At 47.3% G+C, this 21,354-nt stretch overlaps 2 protein-coding genes across 4 annotated transcripts in view; both read right to left on the bottom strand.

Moving 5' to 3' along the window:
* LOC147123888 (nipped-B-like protein) overlaps positions 1-21,354 on the bottom strand; it is an 832,420-nt gene that overhangs the window by 685,800 nt on the left and 125,266 nt on the right.
* nadk2 (NAD kinase 2, mitochondrial) overlaps positions 1-21,354 on the bottom strand; it is a 93,142-nt gene that overhangs the window by 54,479 nt on the left and 17,309 nt on the right. For all 3 annotated transcript variants that reach the window (XM_085962746.1, XM_085962826.1, XM_085962922.1), the window contains exon 5: positions 14,191-14,274. In XM_085962746.1, coding sequence (XP_085818872.1) covers positions 14,191-14,274 — 84 coding nt within the window. The remainder of the gene's footprint in view (positions 1-14,190; positions 14,275-21,354) is intronic.

Below are 21,354 nucleotides of genomic sequence, written 5' to 3'. Positions count from 1 at the left end.
AGATTCAGCTCGGGATAGGGACAGGGGGAGATTCAGCACGGGATAGGGACAGGGGGAGATTCAGCACGGGATAGGGACAGGGGGAGATTCAGCACGGGATAGGGACAGGGGGAGATTCAGCTCGGGATAGGGACAGGGGGAGATTCAGCTCGGGATAGGGACAGGGGGAGATTCAGCTCGGGATAGGGGGAGATTCAGCTCGGGATAGGGACAGGGGAGATTCTGCACTGGATAGGGACAGGGGGAGATTCTGCTCGGGATAGGGACAGGGGGAGATTCTGCACTGGATAGGGACAGGGGGAGATTCTGCTCGGGATAGGGACAGGGGGAGATTCTGCACTGGATAGGGACAGGGGGAGATTCTGCACTGGATAGGGACAGGGGGAGATTCAGCTCGGGATAGGGACAGGGGGAGATTCTGCACTGGATAGGGACAGGGGGAGATTCTGCACTGGATAGGGACAGGGGGAGATTCAGCTCGGGATAGGGACAGGGGGAGATTCTGCACTGGATAGGGACAGGGGGAGATTCAGCTCGGGATAGGGACAGGGGGAGATTCAGCTCGGGATAGGGACAGGGGGAGATTCAGCACGGGATAGGGGCAGGGGGAGATTCAGCTCGGGATAGGGACAGGGGGAGATTCAGCTCGGGATAGGGACAGGGGGAGATTCAGCTCGGGATAGGGACAGGGGGAGATTCAGCTCGGGATAGGGACAGGGGGAGATTCAGCTCGGGATAGGGACAGGGGGAGATTCAGCTCGGGATAGGGACAGGGGGAGATTCAGCTCGGGATAGGGACAGGGGGAGATTCAGCTCGGGATAGGGACAGGGGGAGATTCAGCTCGGGATAGGGACAGGGGGAGATTCAGCTCGGGATAGGGACAGGGGGAGATTCTGCTCAGGATAGGGACAGGGGGAGATTCTGCATGGGACGATAGAGAGAGTGCCACAGAGATCAATGGAGCAATAGGGACAGAGTTAGACTGAAGCCTTTTCTGTTCCTACAGTTCATGGCGTACCCCTGTGGACTTTGAAGACAACAAGAGGTCTAACTGTAAATAACATCGATGCACTGCAGCAACTCGCCAAGACTTCTTCGGCAGCACCTCCCAAACCCGCGACCTCTACCACCTAGAAGGACAAGGGCAGCAGGTGCATGGGAACACCACCACCTCCAAGTTGCACACCATCCTGACTTGGAAATATATCGCCGTTCCTTCATCGTCGCTGGGTCAAAATCCTGGAAGTCCATCCCTAACAGCACTGTGGGAGGACCTTCTCCCTAACAGCACTGTGGGAGGACCTTCTCCCTAACAGCACTGTGGGAGGACCTTCTCCCTAACAGCACTGTGGGAGGACCTTCTCCCTAACAGCACTGTGGGAGGACCTTCTCCCTAACAGCACTGTGGGAGGACCTTCTCCCTAACAGCACTGTGGGAGGACCTTCTCCCTAACAGCACTGTGGGAGGACCTTCTCCCTAACAGCACTGTGGGAGGACCTTCTCCCTAACAGCACTGTGGGAGGACCTTCTCCCTAACAGCACTGTGGGAGGACCTTCTCCCTAACAGCACTGTGGGAGGACCTTCTCCCTAACAGCACTGTGGGAGGACCTTCTCCCTAACAGCACTGTGGGAGGACCTTCTCCCTAACAGCACTGTGGGAGTACCTTCACCACACGGGACTGCAGCGGTTCAAGAAGGCGGCTCACCACCACCTTCTCAAGGGCAACTAGGGATGGGGAATAAATGCTGGCCTTGCCAGCGACACCCCGTGAATGAATAAAAAAATAAAACCTAGGTTCAACATTTCCTTTGCCCTAATTCTGACAGAGGACGAATAAGTAATAAAACTGTAGACTAGCAAACTTAATATTAAAGAGTTTGAACGAAAGGTCATCGAGCTGAAACGTTAACTCTGTTTCTCTCTCCACAGATGCTGTCTGACTTGCTGAGTATTCCCAGCATTCTCTGTTTTTGTGAATGAATATTAAACTGAAATCTAGTGAACCTCAATAATGAAAACGTGTAAAACGGGATTATATTTGATATTTCAACAAATGACTCAGTGTATTCCCACCATCACAGAGAGATGAGAGAGAACGCTAAAGGCAGCTTCAAGTCTCACGCTGTTTATCCCACTCTTCCAGCAATACAATTCGTTTCTGCAATAACAAAGACACGTGTGATCGTTCACCATCCCGAGATTCTGCAGAACGGCAGTTTTGGCAAAAAGCTGAACGTATTTAATGCTTGCAATGCCTAATCCAAGCGTAGGTCCCTTGCAGTCAAAATCAGGGGAATTTATAATGGGGAACAAAGAAATGGCAGACCAATTAAATACATACTTTGGTTCTGTCTTCACAAAGGAGGACACAAATAACCTCCCAGAGATGTCGGGGAACATAGAGTCTAATGAGAGGGAGGAACTGAATGAAATCAGTATTTGTAGAGAAATGGTGTTAGGGAAATTGATGGGATTGAAGGCTGATAAATCCCCAGGGCCTGATAATCTACATCCTAGGGTACTTAAGGAAGTGGTCCTAGAAATAGTAGATGCATTGCTGGTCATCTTCCAACATTCGATGGAATCTGGAACAGTTCCCATGGATTGGAGGGTAGCTAATGTTACCCCACTATTTAAAAAGGTGGTAGAGAGGAAACGGGGAATTATAGACCGGTAAGCCTGACATCGGTAGTGGGGAAAATGCTAGAGTCCATTATAAAAGATGTAATAGCAGAGCACTTGGAAAACAGTGACAGGATCAGACAAAGTCAACATGGATTTACAAAAGGTGACTCCAGGATGGTTTGTTGCCTCCCTGGGGCCAGGGTCAGGGATGTCACTGAGCGGCTGCAGGGCATTCTTAAGGGGGAGGGTGAGCAGGCAGAGGTCGTGGTCCACATTGGGACCGACGACATAGGAAGGAAGGGGGATGAGGTCCTGCATCAAGAATTTAGGGAGCTAGGTAACAGATTAAAGAGCAGGACCTCAAAGGTTGCAATCTCTGGATTACTCCCAGTGCCACGTGCTAGTGAGTATAGGAATGGGAGGATAGAGCAGATGAATGCATGGCTAAAGAGTTGGTGTAGGGGGGAGGGTTTTACTTTCCTGGATCACTGGGCCTGCTTATGGGAAAGGTGGGACTTGTACAAGTCGGACGGGTTGCACCTGAACCAGAGCGGGACAAATATCCTTGCGGGGAGGTTTGCTAGCACTGTTGGGGGGGGTTTAAACTAACTTGGCAGGGGGATGGGATACAGAGGGGAGCTGAAATAGGGGGTGATGTGCTGCCAATTATAGAGAAAAAAACAAGTCAGCTTGGTAGATAGGGCAAACATATAAGGGCAAGGCTGGATGGCATCTATTTTAATGCAAGGAGTCTTGCAAATAAGGTGGATGAACTGAAGGTGTTGATAAACACATGGGAGTATGATATTGTTGCTATCACGGAGACATGGTTGAGGGAGGGGCAAGACTGGCAGCTCAATATTCCGGGGTACAGAATCTTCAGGCGAGACAGAGGGGGAGGTATAAGAGGAGGGGGTGTTGCAATATTAATTAAGGAGTCAATTACTGCAGTAAGGAGGGATGATATATTAGCAGGTTCCTCTAATGAGGCCATATGGGTGGAGCTTAAAAACAAAAAGGGGGCAAGCACTTTGCTGGGAGTGTACTATAGGCCTCCAAACAGTCAGGGGGAGATAGAGGAACAGATATGTAGGCAAATCTCAGAGAAATGTGCAAATAATAGGGTAATAATAATGGGGGATTTCAACTTCCCCAATATTAACTGGGATAGTCAGAGTGTGAAAGGCTCAGAGGGTGTAGAATTCTTAAAGTGCATCCAGGAGAGCTTTTTGAGCCAGCATGTAGAAAGTCCTACAAGAGAGGGGGCGGTACTGGACCTAATTCTAGGGAATGTGGCTGGCCAAGTGGAAAAAGTGCTAGTAGGTGAGCACTTTGGTGACAGTGACCATAATATGGTAAGATTTAAGGTGGTCATGGAAAAGGACATGGATAAGGACATGGATGGGCCGGAAATAAAGGTTCTAAATTGGGGGAAGGCCGATTTTAATAGGATAAGGCAGGATCTGGCCAAAATGGACTGGGATCAGCTACTTGTAGGAAAATCCGCATCAGAGCAATGGGAGGCTTTCAGAAGGGAGATTGAGATCATACAATGGCAACATGTTCCCGTAAAGGTCAAAGGTGGTTCCAAAAACCACAGGGAACCTTGGATGTCAGGGGATATACGAGAATGGATTAGGAAAAAAAGGAGGGCTTTTGGCAGATACAAAAGGCTAAAGACGGAGGAAGCCCTAGAGGAGTACAAAAAGTGCAGGGGGATACATAAAAAAGAAATTAGGAGATCAAGGAGGGGCCATGAAATAACACTGGCGAGCAAAATAAAGGAAAATCCTAAGATGTTTTATAAGTATATTAAGGGTAAGAGGATAACTAGGGAAAAAATAGGGCCCATTAGGGACAAAAGTGGCAATCTGTGTGTGGAGCCGGAAGATGTAGGAGGGGTTCTAAATGAATTTTTTGCATCTGTTTTCACTATGGAGAAGGACGATGTAGACATAGAAATAGGGCGGGGGGACTGTGATATGCTCGAACATATTAACATCGAGAGGGAGGAGGTATTGGCGGTTTTAGCTGGCCTAAAAATGGATAAATCCCCAGGCCCGGACGAAATGTATCCCAGGCTGCTGTGTGAGGCAAAGGAAGAGATTGCGGGGGCTCTAACACATATATTCAGGACCTCTCTGGCCACAGGGGATGTGCCAGAGGACTGGAGAACCGCTAATGTAGTACCATTATTCAAGAAGGGAAGTAGGGAAAAACCGGGGAACTACAGGCCAGTGAGCCTAACATCAGTGGTAGGAAAATTATTGGAAAAAATTCTGAGGGACAAAATTTGTCTCCACTTGGAGAGGCAAGGATTAATCAGGGATAGTCAACATGGCTTTGTCAAGGGAAGATCATGTCTGACTAATTTGATTGAATTTTTTGAGGGGGTGACTAGGTGTGTGGATGAGGGTAACGCAGTGGATGTGGTATACATGGATTTCAGTAAGGCCTTCGATAAAGTCCCGCACAGGAGACTGGTCAAGAAGGTAAGAGCCCATGGAATCCAGGGTGCCTTGGCACATTGGATACAAAACTGGCTTAGTGGCAGAAGGCAGAGGGTGATGGTCGAAGGTTGTTTTTGTGACTGGAAGCCTGTGGCCAGTGGGGTACCACAGGGATCGGTGCTGGGTCCCTTGCTGTTTGTGGTCTACATTAATGACTTGGATATGAATGTAAAAGGTATGATCAGTAAGTTCGCGGATGATACAAAAATTGGTAGGGTGGTAAATAGCGAGGAGGGTAGCCTCAGTCTGCAGGACGATATAGATGGGTTGGTCAGATGGGCGGAACAGTGGCAAATGGAATTTAACCCGGAAAAGTGCGAGGTGATGCACTTTGGGGGGACTAACAAGGCAAGGGAATACACAATGAATGGAAAGACCCTAGGCAAGACAGAGGGTCAGAGGGATCTGGGTGTGCAAGTACACAGATCCCTGAAGGCGGCGGAACAGGTGGATAAGGTGGTAAAAAAGGCATATGGGATACTTGCCTTCATTAGCCGAGGCATTGAATATAAGAGCAAGGAGTTTATGATGGAGCTGTATAAAACACCGGTTAGGCCACAGCTGGAATACTGTGTGCAGTTCTGGTCGCCACACTACAGGAAGGATGTGATCGCGTTGGAGAGGGTGCAGAGGAGGTTCACCAGGATGTTACCAGGGCTGGAGCGCTTCAGCTATGAAGTGAGACTGGGCAGATTGGGTTTGTTTTCCTTGGAGCAGAGGAGGCTGAGGGGGGACATGATTGAGGTGTACAAAATTATGAGGGGCATAGATAGGATGGATGCTGAGGAGCTTTTTCCCTTAGTAGAGGGGTCAATAACTAGGGGGCATAGATTCAAGGTAAAGGGCGGGAGGTTTAGAGGGGATTTGAGAAAGAACTTTTTCACCCAGAGGGTGGTTGGAGTCTGGAACTCACTGCCTGAAAGGGTTGTGGAGGCAGGAACCCTCACACCATTTAAGAAGCATTTGGATGAGCACTTGAAATGCCACAGCATACAAGGCTACGGACCAAATGCTGGAATATGGGATTAGATTAGAAAGGGCTTGATGGCCGGCGCGGACACGATGGGCCGAAGGGCCTCTATCCGTGCTGTATAACTCTATGACTCTATGACTGGAATTTTTTGAGGATGTAACTGGTAGATTAGATAAGGGAGAACCAGTGGATGTGGTGTATTTGGACTTTCAGAAGGCTTTCGATATGGTCCCGCATAAGAGATTAGCGTGCAAAGTTAAAGCACACGGGATTGGGGGTAAGGTACTGACTTGGATGGAGAACTGGTTGGCTGACAGGAAGCAAAGAGTTTGAATAAACGGGTCCTTTTACCGAGTGGCAGGCAGTGACTAGTGGGGTACCGCAGGGATCGGTGCTAGGACCCCAGCTATTCACAATATATATATAAATGATCTAGACGAGGGAACTAGATGTAATATCTCCAAGTTTGCAGACAACACAAAGCTGGGTGGGAGTGTGTGCTGTGAGGAGGATGCCGAGAAACTCCAGTATGATTTGGACAGGTTGGGTGATTGGGCAGATGCATGGCAAATGCAGTATAACGTGGATAAATGCGAGGTTATCCACTTCGGTGGCAAAACCAGGAAGACAGATTATCTGAACAGTAATAGATTGGGAGAAGGGGAAGTGCAATGAGACCTGGGTGTCCTTGTGCACCAGTCGCTGAAGGTAAGCATGCAGGTGCAGCAGGCGGTTAAGAAGGCAAATGGTATGTTGGCCTTCATAGCGAGAGGATTCGAGTACAGGAGCAAGGATGTCTTGCTGCAGTTGTACAGGGCTTTGGTGAGACCACATCTTGAGTATTGTGTGCAGTTTTGGTCACCTTATCTGAGGAAGGATGTTCTTGCCATGGAGAGAGTGCAGCGAAGATTCACCAGACTGATACCTGGGATGGCAGGAATGACGTATGAGGAGAGATTGGGTCGATTAGGCTTATATTCGTTAGAGTTTAGAAGAATGAGAGGGGATCTCACTGAAACTTACAAAATTCTAACAGGACTAGACAGACTAGATGCAGGAAGGATGTTCCCGATGGTCGGGGAGTCCAGAACCAGGGGTCACAGTCTAAGGATAAGGGGTAAGCCATTTATAGAGTCATAGAGTTTTACAGCACAGAAAGAGGCCCTTCGGCCCATCGTGTCCGCGCCGCCCATCCACCCCTGTCCTGTCTAATCCCATTTTCCAGCATTTGGTCCATAGCCTTGTATGCAATGGCATTTCAAGTGCTCATCCAAATGCTTCTTGAATGTTGTGAGGGTTCCTGCCTCTACCACCCTTTCAGGCAGTGAGTTCCAGATTCCAACCACCCTCTGGGTGAAAAAGTTCCTCCTCAAATCCCCTCAATCTCCTGCCCCTTACCTTGAATCTATGCCTCCTTGTTATTGACCCCCCTACTAAGGGGAAAAGTTCCTCTTTATCTACCCTATCTATGCCCCTCATCATTTTGTACACCTCAATCAGGTCCCCCCTCAGCCTTCTTTGCTCCAAGGAAAACAACCCCAGCCTGTTTAGTCTTTCTTCATAGCTGAGGCGCTCCATCCCAGGTAACATCCTGGTGAATCTTCTCTGCACCCTCTCCAAAGCAATCACATCCTTCCTATAGTGAGGCGACCAGAACTGCACACAGTACTCCAGCTGTGGCCTCACCAGCGTTTTGTACAGCTCCATCAGAACTGAGATGAGGAGGAATTTCTTCACCCAGAGAGTGGTGAACCTGTGGAATTCTCTATCACACAAGGCAGTTGAGGTCAAATCATTAAATATATTCAAGAAGGAGTTGGATATATTTCTTAAGGCTAAAGGGATCAAGGGATATGGGGAGAAGGCAGGGACAGGGTACTGAATTTGGATGATCAGCCATGATCTCATTAAATGGCGGAACAGGCTCGAGGGGCCGAATGGCCTACTCCTGCTCCTATCTTCTATGTTTCTAAATACCCTCATAAGCCTATATTCTTACACAGACCCACTGAGATCAACGGATAGCTGGGAAAGTCACACAGAGACATCAGGGAACTGGACAGGGAATTGGGGGAGGAGATAGCGGAAGGGCTTGCAATAATCTTCCAATCTTCCCTAGATGCGGGGGAGGTGCCTGAGGATTGGAAAGTGGCAAATGTGACACCATTGTTGAAGAAAGGGTGCAAGGACAATCCTAGTAACTACAGGCCGGTCAGTTTAACATCAGTGGTGGGTAAAGTTTTAGAAACAATAATCAAGGAAAAAATTGACGGGCATTTTGAGAGGTTTAAGCTAATTAAGGAGAGCCAACACAGGTATGTAAAAGGAAGATCGTGTTTGACTAATCTAATTGCATTTTTGATGAAGTAACAGGGAGGATTGATGAAGGGAATGCAGTGGATGTTGTCTACATGGATTTTCGGAAGGCGTTTGACAAAGTACCACATAGAAGGCTGGTTAACAAAATTGAGGCTCATGGAATAGGTGGGTCAGTGGCAGCTTGGATAAGGAATTGGGTTAACATAGAAACATAGAAGATAGGAGCAGGAGTAGGCCATTCGGCCCCTCGAGCCTGTTCCGCCATTTAATGAGATCATGGCTGATCATCCAAATTCAGTACCCTGTCCCTGCTTTCTCCCCATATCCCTTTAGCCTTAAGAAATATATTTAACTCCTTTTTGAATATATTTAATAAGTTAGCCTCAACTGCCTTCTGTGGTAGAGAATTCCACAGGTTCACCACTCTCTGGGTGAAGAAATTCCTCCTCATCTCAGTCCTAAATGGCTTACCCCTTATCCTGAGTCTGTGACCCCTGGTTCTGGACTCCCCTGCCATCGGGAACATCCTTCCTGCATCTAGTCTGTCTCGTCCTGTTAGAATTTTATAAGTTTCAATGAGATCCCCTCTCATTCTTCTAAACTAGCGAATATAAGCCTAATCGACCCAATCTCTCTTCATACGTCATTCCTGCCATCCCAGGTATCAGTCTGGTGAATCTTCACTGCACTCCCTCCATGGCAAGAACATCCTTCCTCAGATAAGGCGACCAAAACTGCACACAATACTCAAGGTGTGGTCTCACCAAGGCCCTATACAACTGCAGCAAGACATCCTTGCTCCTCTACTCGAATCCTCTCGCTATGAAGGCCAACATACCATTTGCCTTAACCGGCTGCTGCACCTGCATGCTTACCTTCAGCGACTGGTGCACAAGGACACCCAGATTTCGTTGCACATCCTCTTTTCCCAATCTATTGCCATTCAGATAATAATCTGTCTTCCTGTTTTTGCCACCAAAGTGGATAACCTCGCATTTATCCACATTATACTGCATCTACCCAATCACCCAACCTGTCCAAATCATACTGGAGTTTCTCGGCATCCTCCTCACAGCACACACGCCCACCCAGCTTTGTGTCGTCTGCAAACATGGAGATATTACATCTAGTTCCCTCGTCTAGATCATTAATATATATTGTGAATAGCTGGGGTCCTAGGACCGATCCCTGCGGTACCCCACTAGTCACTGCCTGCCACTCGGAGAAAGACCCGTTTATTCCAAATCTTTGGTTCCTGTCTGCCAACCAGTTCTCTATCCAAGTCAGTACCTTACCCCCAATCCCATGTGCTTTAACTTTGCACGCCAATCTCTTACGCAGGACCTTATCGAAAGCCTTCTGAAAGTCCAAATGCACCACATTACTGGTTCCCCCTTATCTATTCTACCAGTTACATCCTCAAAAAATTCCAGTAGATTAGTCAAGCACGATTTACCTTTTGTAAATCCATGTTGACTTTGTCCGATCCTGTCACTGTTTTCCAAGTGCTCTGCTATTACATCTTTTATAATGGACTCTAGCATTTTCCCCACTACCGATGTCAGGCTTACGGGTCTATAATTCCCTGTTTTCTCTCTACCACCTTTTTTAAATAGTGGGGTAACATTAGCTATCCTCCAATCCATGGGAACTGTTCCAGAGTCTATAGAATTTTGGAAGATGACCAGCAATGCATCTACTATTTCTAGGGCCATATTCAAGAAGGAGTTGGATATATTTCTTAAGGCTAAAGGGATCAAGGGATATGGGGAGAAAGCAGGGACAAGGTACTGAATTTGGATGATCAGCCATGATCGCATTGAATGGCGGAGCAGGCTCAAGGGGCCGAATGGCCTACTCCTGCTCCTATCTTTTTTGTTTCTATGTTTTCCTTAAGTACCCTAGGATGTAGATTATCAGGCCCTGGGGATTTAACGGCCTTCAGTCCCGTCAATTTCCCTAACACCATTTCCCTACAAATGCTGATTTCATTCAATTCCTCCCTCTCATTAGACCCTATGTTCCCCGACATCTCTGGGAGGTTATTTGTGTCCTCCTTTGTGAAGACAGAACCAAAGTATGTATTTTATTGGTCTGCCATTTCTTTGTTCCCCATTATAAATTCCCCTGATTCTGACAGCAAGGGACCTATGCTTGACTTCACCAATGTTTTTCTCTTCACATATCTATAGAAACTTTTAGTCAGTTTTTATGTTCCCTGCACGCTTCCTTTCATTCTATTTGCCCCCTCTTAATTAATCCCTTTGTCCTCCTTTGCTGAATCTTAAACTGCTCCCAATCCTCAGGTTTGCTGCTTTTTCTGGCCAATTTTTATGTCCTCTCCTTAGATCTTATGCTATCCCTAATTTCCCTTGTTAGCCACGGTTGAGTCACCTTTTTTGTTTTATTTTCATGCCAAACAGGGATGAACTAATTCTGTAGTTCATCCATGCGATCTTTAAATGTTTGCCATTGCCTATCCACCATCAACCCTTTAAGTAACGTTCCCCAATCCATCCTAGCCAACTCGCACCTCATACCATCGTAGTTTCCTTTATTTAAATTCAGGACCCTAGTCTCTGAGTCAACCACTTCACTTTCCATCTTAATGAAGAATTCTATCATATTATGATCGCTCCTCCCCAAGGGGCCTCGCACAACAACATTGCTAATTAATCCTTTCTCATTACATAAAACTCAGTCTAAGATGGCCTGATCTCTAGTTGGTTCCTCGACATATTGGTCCAGGAAACCATCCCGTATACACTCTAGGAATTCCTCCTCCACAGTATTGTTACTAATTTGGTTAGCCCAATCCATATGTAGATTAAAGTCACCCATGATAACTGCTGTGCCCTTATTGCACACGTTGCTAATTTCCCGTTTAATGCCATCCCCAACCTCAGCATTACTGTTTGGAGGTCTATATACCACTCCCACTAACGTTTTCTGCCCCTTGGTATTTCTCAGTTCTACCCATACAGATTCCACATCATCAGAGCTAATATCCTTCCTTACTATTGTGTTAATCTCTTCTTTAACCAGCAATGCTACCCCACCTCCTTTTCCTTTTTGCCTGTCCTTCCTGAATATTGAATACCCCTGGATGTTGAATTCCCAGCCTTGGTCACCCTGGAGCCATGTCTCCGTAATTCCAATTACATCATATCCGTTTACATCTATTTGCGCAGCTAATTCATCCACCTTATTACGAATGCTCCTCGCATTAAGACACAAAGCCTTCAGGCTTGTTTTTAAAAAAAAATTTTATAAACAGTCTTAGTCCTTTTAGAATTGTTATTTACTGAAGCCCTGTTTGATTTACACCCTTGATTTCTCTGCCTTCCACTTTTGCTTTTCTCCTTCCTGTCTTTTGCTTCTATCCTTGTTTCCCTTTCCTCTGTCTCTCTGCACAGGTTCCCAACCCCCTGCCATTTTAGTTTAAACCCTCCCCAACAGCACTAGCAAACACTCCCCCCAGGACATCGATCCCAGTCCCGCCCAGGTGCAAACCATCCAGTTTGTACTGGTTCCACCTCCCCCAGAACCGGTTCCAATGTCCCAGGAACTTGAATCCCTCCCTCTTGCACCATTCCTCTAGCCACGTAGTCATCTGAAATATCCTTCTATTTCTACTCTGACTAGCACGTGGCACTGGTAGCAATCCTGAGATTACTACCTTTGAGGTCCTATTTTTTAATTTACCAACTCCCTATATTCAGCTTTTAGGACCTCATCCTGTTTTTTACCTATATCGTTGGTACCTATATGCACCACGACAACTGGTTATTCACCCACCCCCCCCAGAATGCCCTTCATTAAGGACAGAAAACAGTGAGTTGTGGTAAATGGCTGTTTTTCAGACTGGAGGATGGTAGACAGTCATGTTCCCCAAGGGTCAGTGCTGGGGCCACTGCGCGTTATACAAAAAACCTTCAAAATTCCACTCATTAGCATTGATTGACTGACGTCAAGGTCGTCCAATCCTGTGCCGTCATGATTGACCAATCTTACAGTTCAGTCACCTGATGGTTGACCAATCGGTGTGTGTGGGGGCGGGACTAATCGTTTTCATCTCAGGGATCTGGCAGCCATTGCCTCAAGCTAAAAACCCCATTGCCTCAACCTAAAAATATGCTCATCGAGGTTAGTATCTTATTTTTTTTGAAAAACATTTACCAAAAATGTTTTATAAGTACTTTAACTTTCATCTTTTAAGGTATTAAAAGCTAGAAATGTTTAGCTTAAAAAACAGTGCAAAACAGGCCTAGGCTTCTCCAACTGCCGATAGCCCAAATCCAGTCCCAGGCTTCCGGCCCATACATCCCCAGGCCCAAAAAAGCCCTCGAAACTGCTGACAACCCAAATCCACGGGCCTAGGCTTCTCCAACTGCCGACAGCCCAAATCCAGTCCCAGGCTTCCGGCCCACACATCGACCAGGCCCGAGAGGGGGGACAGACAGGGGCAAGGAGACCACGCACCCCAAAATTGCCCTCGCACCGCGGGGCTCCCCTGCTAGTATATATATATATAAATGACCTGGATATTGGAATACAGAGTAGAATTTCTAAATTTGCCAATGACACCAAACTTGGGGGTGTGGCAAACAGTGAAGATGATACCAATTGACTGCAACAGGACATAGAAAGGCTAGCAGAATGGGCAGACAAGTGGCAGATAGAATGTAATACAGAGAAGTGTGAGGTGATGCATTTTGGCAGAAGGAACAGGGAGAGGCAATATACACTTAATGGCACAGTTTTAAAGAGTGTGCAGGAACAGAGGGACCTGGGAGTTAATGTGCATAGGTCCCTGAAGGTAGCAGGACATATTGAGAGAGTGGTTAACAAAGCATACAGGATCTTGGGCTTCATAAATAGAGGTATCAAGTACAAAAGTAGAGAAGTTATGCTGAACCTTTATAAAGCGCTGGTTAGGCCACAGCTGGAGTATTGCATCCAGTTCTGGTCACCACACTTTAGGAAGGATGTGAAGGCCCTTGAGAGGGTGCAGAGGAAATTTACCAGAATGGTTCCGGGGATGGGGGATCTTAGTTACAAGGACAGGTTGGGGAAGCTGGATTTGTTTTCATTAGAGCAAAGGAGGTTGAGGGGTGATTTGATAGAGGTGTACAAGATTATGACGGGTTTGGATAGGCTAGACGGGGAAAGGCTGTTCCCACTAGTTGATGATACAAGGACTAGGGGACACAGATTTAAGGTTTTGGACAAGAGATACAGGGGGGATGTGAGGGAAAAACTTTTTTACGCAGTGAGTGGTGAGGACCTGGAACTCGCTGCCGACGGAAGTGGTGGAAGCGGAGACACTCAATGTTTTCAAGGGGAGACTGGATAGGCACGTGAGGGAAATAAACTTGCAGGGCTACGGGGATAGAGCGGGGGAATGGGACTGACTGGATTGTTCCACAGAGAGCCGGCATGGACTCGATGGGCCGAATGGCCTCCTTCTGTGCCGTTATGTTATGACTCTATGACAGGGAGAGTCGCAGAGAGAGATCACGGACCTGGACAGGGAGAGTCGCACAGAGAGATCAGGGACCAGGACAGACCGGCTCCGCGCCCAACACCAAGCTCAGCAGGGGGAGGAGCCCATTGTGCAAGGTATCGGAGAGTGGGCTGTGCAGGTAAAACCCACCCCTAAAGGAAGCAGCACCTGCAGGGGTCAAGGGGAGGAAACTAGAGGGAAACAGGAAGCTAAGCTCAGATGGGAAGGGGTGGGAACGTGTGGCTTCTCTCACCTGAATTCTCCCTGTTGCAGCTTCTGTAGAGCTTCTGCGAAACAGTGGGTGTACCTCACTGGAAGGCACAGGTGTCCCTGAGACCTGAGAACAGAGGCAGAGTCAAGACAGTGTATGAGAGACAACACACCCAGCACGAGGGGGAGTGCTTATTCCTCCAGTCATAGAAATAACACACAGTCAGTGTGAGTGTTTACCCTCCACACCAGTAAATAGTTCTAATCACATTTACCCGCCCTGTTCCCAAAACCCTTCCTCACCTTTCCTCCAACCCCCTCTCCAATCTAATCCTGAATATTGACACAGTTTCTGCCTCAACCACTGACCCAGGTAAGGCCTCAGTGCGTCGGCAGGAAACCTGAGCGGCAGAGCGGGGCTGTAAAAGTCCTCAGAGACCAGGTAAGGCCTCAGTGCGTCGGCAGGAAACCTGAGCGGCAGAGCGGGGTATAAAAGTCCCAGAGACCAGGTAAGGCCTCACAGCATCGGCGGGAAACCTGAGCGGCAGAGCGGGGCTGTAAAAGTCCCAGAGACCAGGTAAGGCCTCACAGCGTCGGCGGGAAACCTGAGCGGCAGAGCGGGGCTGTAAAAGTCCCAGAGACCAGGTAAGGCCTCACAGCGTCGGCGGGAAACCTGAGCGGCAGAGCGGGGCTGTAAAAGTCCCAGAGACCAGGTAAGGCCTCAGTGCGTCGGCGGGAAACCTGAGCGGCAGAGCGGGGCTGTAAAAGGCCCAGAGACCAGGTAAGGCCTCACAGCGTCGGCGGGAAACCTGAGCGGCAGAGCGGGGCTGTAAAAGTCCCAGAGACCAGGTAAGGCCTCACAGCGTCGGCGGGAAACCTGAGCGGCAGAGCGGGGCTGTAAAAGTCCCAGAGACCAGGTAAGGCCTCAGTGCGTCGGCGGGAAACCTGAGCGGCAGAGCGGGGTATAAAAGTCCCCAGAGACCAGGTAAGGCCTCACAGCGTCGGCAGGAATCTCGAGCGGCAGAGCGGGGCTATAAAAGGCCCAGAGACCGGGTAAGGTTTACCAATCTCCAGTCTCTGAACTCGGAGGGAAGGAGAGAGGTAAAAAGTAATCCAAGTGTGACGTCACCAGAAAGCGGGTGATTGGTTGGTGAGTATTTCTCCCTTTTAAGCTTAAATCTCTTTCGTTTATAGTTTCTAAGGTGTGATATACACCATCTAGAATCGGGGCAGAGGATATTTAAGAATAATATTAATAAATTTAATTAATTACATAGAATGGGAGATCAGGCGATGTGTTGCTGCTGCAATATGTGGGAGCTGGTGAACACCATCGATGCTCACGGTGATCACATTTGCAGTAAGTGTTGGCTGCTCGAGGAACTCCGGCTCCGTGTTGAAGAGCTGGAGACCGAGCTTCAAACACTGAGACACATCAGGGAGGGGGAGAGTTACATGGACTCTGTGTATCACGAGGTAGTCACACCAATTAGATTAATTAATTCAGATGTAGTCCGTGGCCAGGGTCAGGATGGTGTGACTAGAAGTGAGGCAGGTACGGGGATCCAGGAGGTAGTGTTGGAGGAGCCGCAGCCCTTGCTCTTGCCCAACAGGTTCGAGGCTCTTACTCCCTGTGGGGACAGGAGCAGGGACTGCAGGGAGGATGAGCAACCTGGCCACAGCACCATGGAGCAGGGGGCCATTCAAGTGGGGGGAGTTAAAAGAAATGTTATAGTGGTAGGGGATAGTATCGTTAGGGGGATAGATAGAGTTCTTTGCAGCCGAGAGCGAGAGTCCCGAAGGCTGTGTTGCCTGCCCGGTGCCAGGGTTAAGGACATCTCCTCTGGACTGGAGAGAAACTTGGAGTGGGAGGGGGAGGATCCAGTTGTCGTGGTCCATGTTGGTACCAACGACATAGATAGGACAAGGAAGGAGGTTCTGCTGAGGGAGTTTGAGCAGCTAGGGGCCAAATTAAAAAGCAGAACCACAAGGGTAATAATCTCTGGATTATTACCTGAGCCACGAGCGAATTTGGCTAGGACAAATAAAATTAGAGAGTTAAATGCGTGGCTCAAAGACTGGTGTGGGAGAAATGGGTTTTGCTTCCTGGGACACTGGCACCAGTACTGGGGCAGGAGGGAGCTGTTCCGTTGGGACGGGCTTCACTTGGCCAGTGCTGGGACTAGAGTCCTGGCGGATCATATAACTAGGGCTGTAGAGAGGGCTTTAAACTAACTAGTGGGGGGGAGGTTCCTAGAGAGCAAATAATAAAAATGACAACAGAGAAGGTAATAGACTTAGGTAGCAGTGGGGAAATTAAAAACCAGAGCGTGTCAGGAAGGGGCAGAAGGTATGGAGTAAAAGGTAAAGTAATAAAAAGGGCAAAAGCAGGAACTAAGTGTCACAAAACATCTTTGAAAGTTCTCTATCTGAATGCACGTAGCATTCGTAACAAAATAGATGAGTTAATGGCGCAAATAACTACATATGGGTATGATCTTGTGGCCATTACAGAAACATGGCTGCAGGGTGACAATGCCTGGGAATTAAACATACCAGGTTATTTAACGATCAGGAAGGACAGGCAGGAAGGAAGGGGAGGTGGGGTGGCTATGTTAATAAAGGAAGGAATCACTGTAATACAGAGAAATGATATTGGGTCAAAAGATCAGGATAATGAAACAGTTTGGGTGGAGGTAAGGAATAATAAGGGGAAAAAACACTAGTGGGCGTAGTCTATAGGCCTCCGAACAGTGGCAACTCTGTTGGACGGAGTATCAATCAGGAAATAGTTGAGGCTTGTAATAAGGAAACATCTATAATTATGGGGGATTTCAACTATCATATTAATTGGACAAATCAAATTGAACAGAGCAGCCTTGAGGATGAGTTCATTGAGTGTATTAGGGATGGGTTTCTTGAGCAGTATGTAACTGAACCGACCAGGGGGCAAGCAACCTTAGATCTGGTCCTGTGTAACGAGACGGGATTAATTAAAAATGTCCTAGTAAAGGATCCCCTTGGAATGAGTGACCATAACATGGTTGAATTCCATATTCAATTAGAGGGTGAGAAGGTTGGATCTCAAACAAGCGTGCTAAGCTTGAATAAAGGAGACTATGAAGGTATTAGAGCGGAATTGAGTAGAGTGGATTGGGAAAATAGATTAAAGGGTAAGACGATACATGATCAGTGGTGTACATTCAAGGAGTTATTTTACAACTTCCAAAAAATATATATTCCACTGAGAAGAAAAGGGTGTAAAAGAAAAGACAGCCATCCGTGGCTAAGTAAAGAAATTAAGGATAGTATTCGACTAAAAACAAGGGCATATAAGGTAGCCAAATCTAGTGGGAGGATAGAGGATTGGGAAAACTTTAGAAGACAGCAAAAAATAACAAAAAGATTGATTAAGGGAAGATAGATTGTGAAAGTAAATTAGCAAAAAATATAAAAACAGATAGTAAGAGTTTTTATAGTTATATAAAAAGAAAAAAGGTGGCTAAAGTAAATGTTGGTCCCTTAGAGGATGAGACCGGGAAATTAATGGTGGGAAATATGGAGATGGCAAAAAACACTGAATGAATATTTTACATCAGTCTTTACAGTAGAAGACACTAAGAATATCCCAACACTGGACAAACAGGGGGCTAAAGGGGGGGGAGGAGCTAAACACGATCAAAATCACTAAGGAAGTGGTACTCGGTAAAATAATGGGACTCAAGGCGGATAAATCACCTGGACCTGATGGCTTACATCCTAGGGTCTTGAGGGAAGTGGCGGTAGGGATTGTGGATGCATTGGTAATAATTTTCCAAAACTCCCTGGACTCGGCAAAGGTCCCGGCAGACTGGAAAACTGCTAATGTAACACCCTTATTTAAAAAGGGCAGTAGACAGAAGGCTGGAAACTATTATAGACCGGTTAGCCTAACATCTGTGGTAGGTAAAATTTTGGAGTCCGTTATTAAGGAGACAGTAACAGGACATTTGGATAATCATAATTTAATAGGACAAAGTCAGCATGGTTTTATGAAGGGGAAGTCATGTTTGACAAATTTGCTGGAGTTCTTTGAGGAAGTAACGTATAGGGTGGATAAAGGGGAACCAGTGGACGTAGTGTATTTAGACTTCCAAAAGGCATTTGACAAGGTGCCACACAAAAGATTATTGCTTAAGATAAAAAAATCACGGGATTGGGGGTAATATTCTGGCATGGATAGAGGATTGGCTATCTAACAGAAGGCAGAGAGTTGGGATAAATGGTTCATTCTCAGACTGGCAATCAGTAACTAGTGGTGTTCCGCAGGGGTCAGTGCTGGGTCCCCAACTCTTTACAATCTATATTAACGATTTGGAGGAGGGGACCGAGTGTAACATATCAAAGTTTGCAGATGATACTAAGATGGGAGGGAAAGTAGTGAGTGAGAAGGACATAAAAAACCTGCAAGGGGACATCGACAGGCTAAGTAAGTGGGCAGAGATTTGGCAGATGGAATACAATATTGGAAAGTGTGAGGTTATGCACTTTGGCAGGAAAAATCGTAGAGCAAGTTATTATCTTAATGGCAAGAAACTGGAAAGTACTGAAGTACAAAGGGATCTGGGGGTCCTGGTGCACAAAACTCAAAAGGTTAGTATGCAGGTGCAGCAAGTGATTAAGAAGGCCAATGGAATGTTGGCTTTCATCGCTAGGGGGCTAGAATATAAAAATAGGGAGGTATTGCTTCAGTTGTACAAGGTATTGGTGAGGCCGCACCTGGAATACTGCATACAGTTTTGGTGTCCATACTTAAGAAAGGACATACTTGCTCTTGAGTCAGTACAAAGAAGGTTCACTCGGTTAATCCCGGGGATGAGGGGATGGACATATGAGGAGAGGTTGAGTAGATTGGGACTCTACTCATTGGAGTTCAGAAGAATGAGAGGCGATCTTATTGAAACATATAAGATTGTGAAGGGGTCGGATCGGGTGGATGCGGGGAAGATGTTCCCGATGATGGGTGAAACTAGAACTAGGGGGCATAGTCTTAGAATAAGGGGCTGCTCTTTCAAAACTGAGATGAGGAGGAACTACTTCACTCAGAGGGTGGTAGGTCCATGGAATATGCTGCCCCAAAAAGCTGTAGAAGCTACATCATTACATAAATTTAAAACAGAAATAGACAGTTTCCTAGAAGTAAAGGGAATTAAGGGTTACGGGGAGCGGGCAGGAATTTGGACATGAGTCTAGGTTCGGATCGGTCATGGCCCTGTGGGTAGCAGAGCGGGCCCAGGGGCCGTGTAGCCTGGTCCTGCTCCTATTTCGTGTGTCTAATTCTGTTAGATTCAGGAGATGGTTCTGTGATAGTGGATTGGCGGTTAGGATCAGATCAGCCATGATCTTATTGAATGGCGGAGCAGGCTCGAGGGGCCGATTGGCCTACTCCTGCTCCTATTTCTTATGTTCTTATGAATCCCACAGATGTAATGTCACATCAATAGTCCACTTTTATAACTCTGCTATCCTGGTGCTTCAACCAATGTGTTCCGACTGGTGCCTCCAGCTCGCATGCTGTTTAATGTAAGGGCAGTCTGCTGAGCTGCTGTTATATCCCGGTGCTTTAAACTACCCAAGTTACCCTGGTTTGCTTCTTGCAGGAGTTCACGGGGATGCCTCCGCTTCCTTACATGCTTCCATTCGAGGTGCAATCCCCAGCAGGTTCTTTCTTCCGGCCTCTGGACCAGCTCTTTCCTCCGACAGTATTCACTGCCGGGCTTTGCTTCCACTTCGGCTTTTTCCGTTACCAGTATAAAGGTTTCATAGAATGATACAGCAGATTCGGCCCATCGTACCTGTGCCAGCTCTTTGAAAGAGCTATCCAATTAGTCCCACTCCCCCGTTCTTTACCTGTAGCCCTGTAAACATTTCCCTTCAAGTATTTACCAATTCTCTTTTGAATGTTATTCTTGTTTCTGCTCCCACCACCTTGTCAGGTAGCGCATTCCAGACCTCAACAACTCGGTGCGTAAAAAATGTTTCCTCATCTCCCCTCTGGTTATTTCACCAATTCCCTTCAATCCGTGTCATAGAGTCATAGAGTAATACAGCACGGATAGAGGCCCTTTGGCCCGTCGTGTCCGCGCCGGCCATCAAGCCCTGTCTAATCTAATCCCATATTCCAGCATTTGGTCCGTAGCCTTGTATGTTATGGCATTTCAAGTGCTCATCCAAATGCGTCTTGAATGTTGTGAGGGTTCCAGCCTCCACAACCCTTTCAGGCAGTGAGTTCCAGACTCCAACCACCCTCTGGGTGAAAAAGTTCTTTCTCAAATCCCCTCTAAACCTCCCGCCCTTTACCTTGAATCTATGCCCCCTAGTTATTGACCCCTCTACTAAGGGAAAAAGCTCCTCAGCATCCATCCTATCTATGCCCCTCATAATTTTGTACACCTCAATCATGTCCCCCCTCAGCCTCCTCTGCTCCAAGGAAAACAAACCCAATCTGCCCAGTCTCTCTTCATAGCTGAAGCGCTCCAGCCCTGGTAACATCCTGGTGAATCTCCTCTGCACCCTCTCCAAAGCTATCACATCCTTCCTGTAGTGTGGCGACCAGAACTGCACACAGTATTCCAGCTGTGGCCTAACCAGTGTTTTATACAGCTCCATCATAACCTCCTTGCTCTTATATTCTATGCCTCGGCTAATGAAGGCAAGTATCCCATATGCCTTTTTTACCACCTTATCCACCTGTTCCGCCGCCTTCAGGGATCTGTGTACTTGCACACCCAGATCCCTCTGACCCTCCGTCTTGCCTAGGGTCTTACCATTCATTGTGTATTCCCTTGCCTTGTTAGTCCCCCCAAAGTGCATCACCTCGCACTTTTCCGGGTTAAATTCCATTTGCCACTGTTCCGCCCATCTGACCAACCCATCGATATCGTCCTGCAGACTGAGACTATCCTCCTCGCTATTTACCACCCTACCAAATTTTGTATCATCCGCGAACTTACTGATCATACCTTTTACATTCATATCCAAGTCATTAATATAGACCACAAACAGCAAGGGACCCAGCACCGATCCCTGTGGTACCCCACTGGCCACAGGCTTCCAGTCACAAAAACAACCTTCGACCATCACCCTCTGCCTTCTGCCACTAAGCCAGTTTTGTATCCAACGTGCCAAGGCACCCTGGATTCCATGGGCTCTTACCTTCTTGACCAGT

Source organism: Somniosus microcephalus, chromosome 1 (assembly GCF_052327205.1).
Source record: "Somniosus microcephalus isolate GS21.2 chromosome 1, FLI_Smic_1.0, whole genome shotgun sequence".
NCBI lineage: Eukaryota > Metazoa > Chordata > Chondrichthyes > Squaliformes > Somniosidae > Somniosus > Somniosus microcephalus.
The sequence above is the reverse complement of the archived record's forward strand: the minus strand, read 5'-3'. Positions and strand labels throughout refer to the sequence as shown.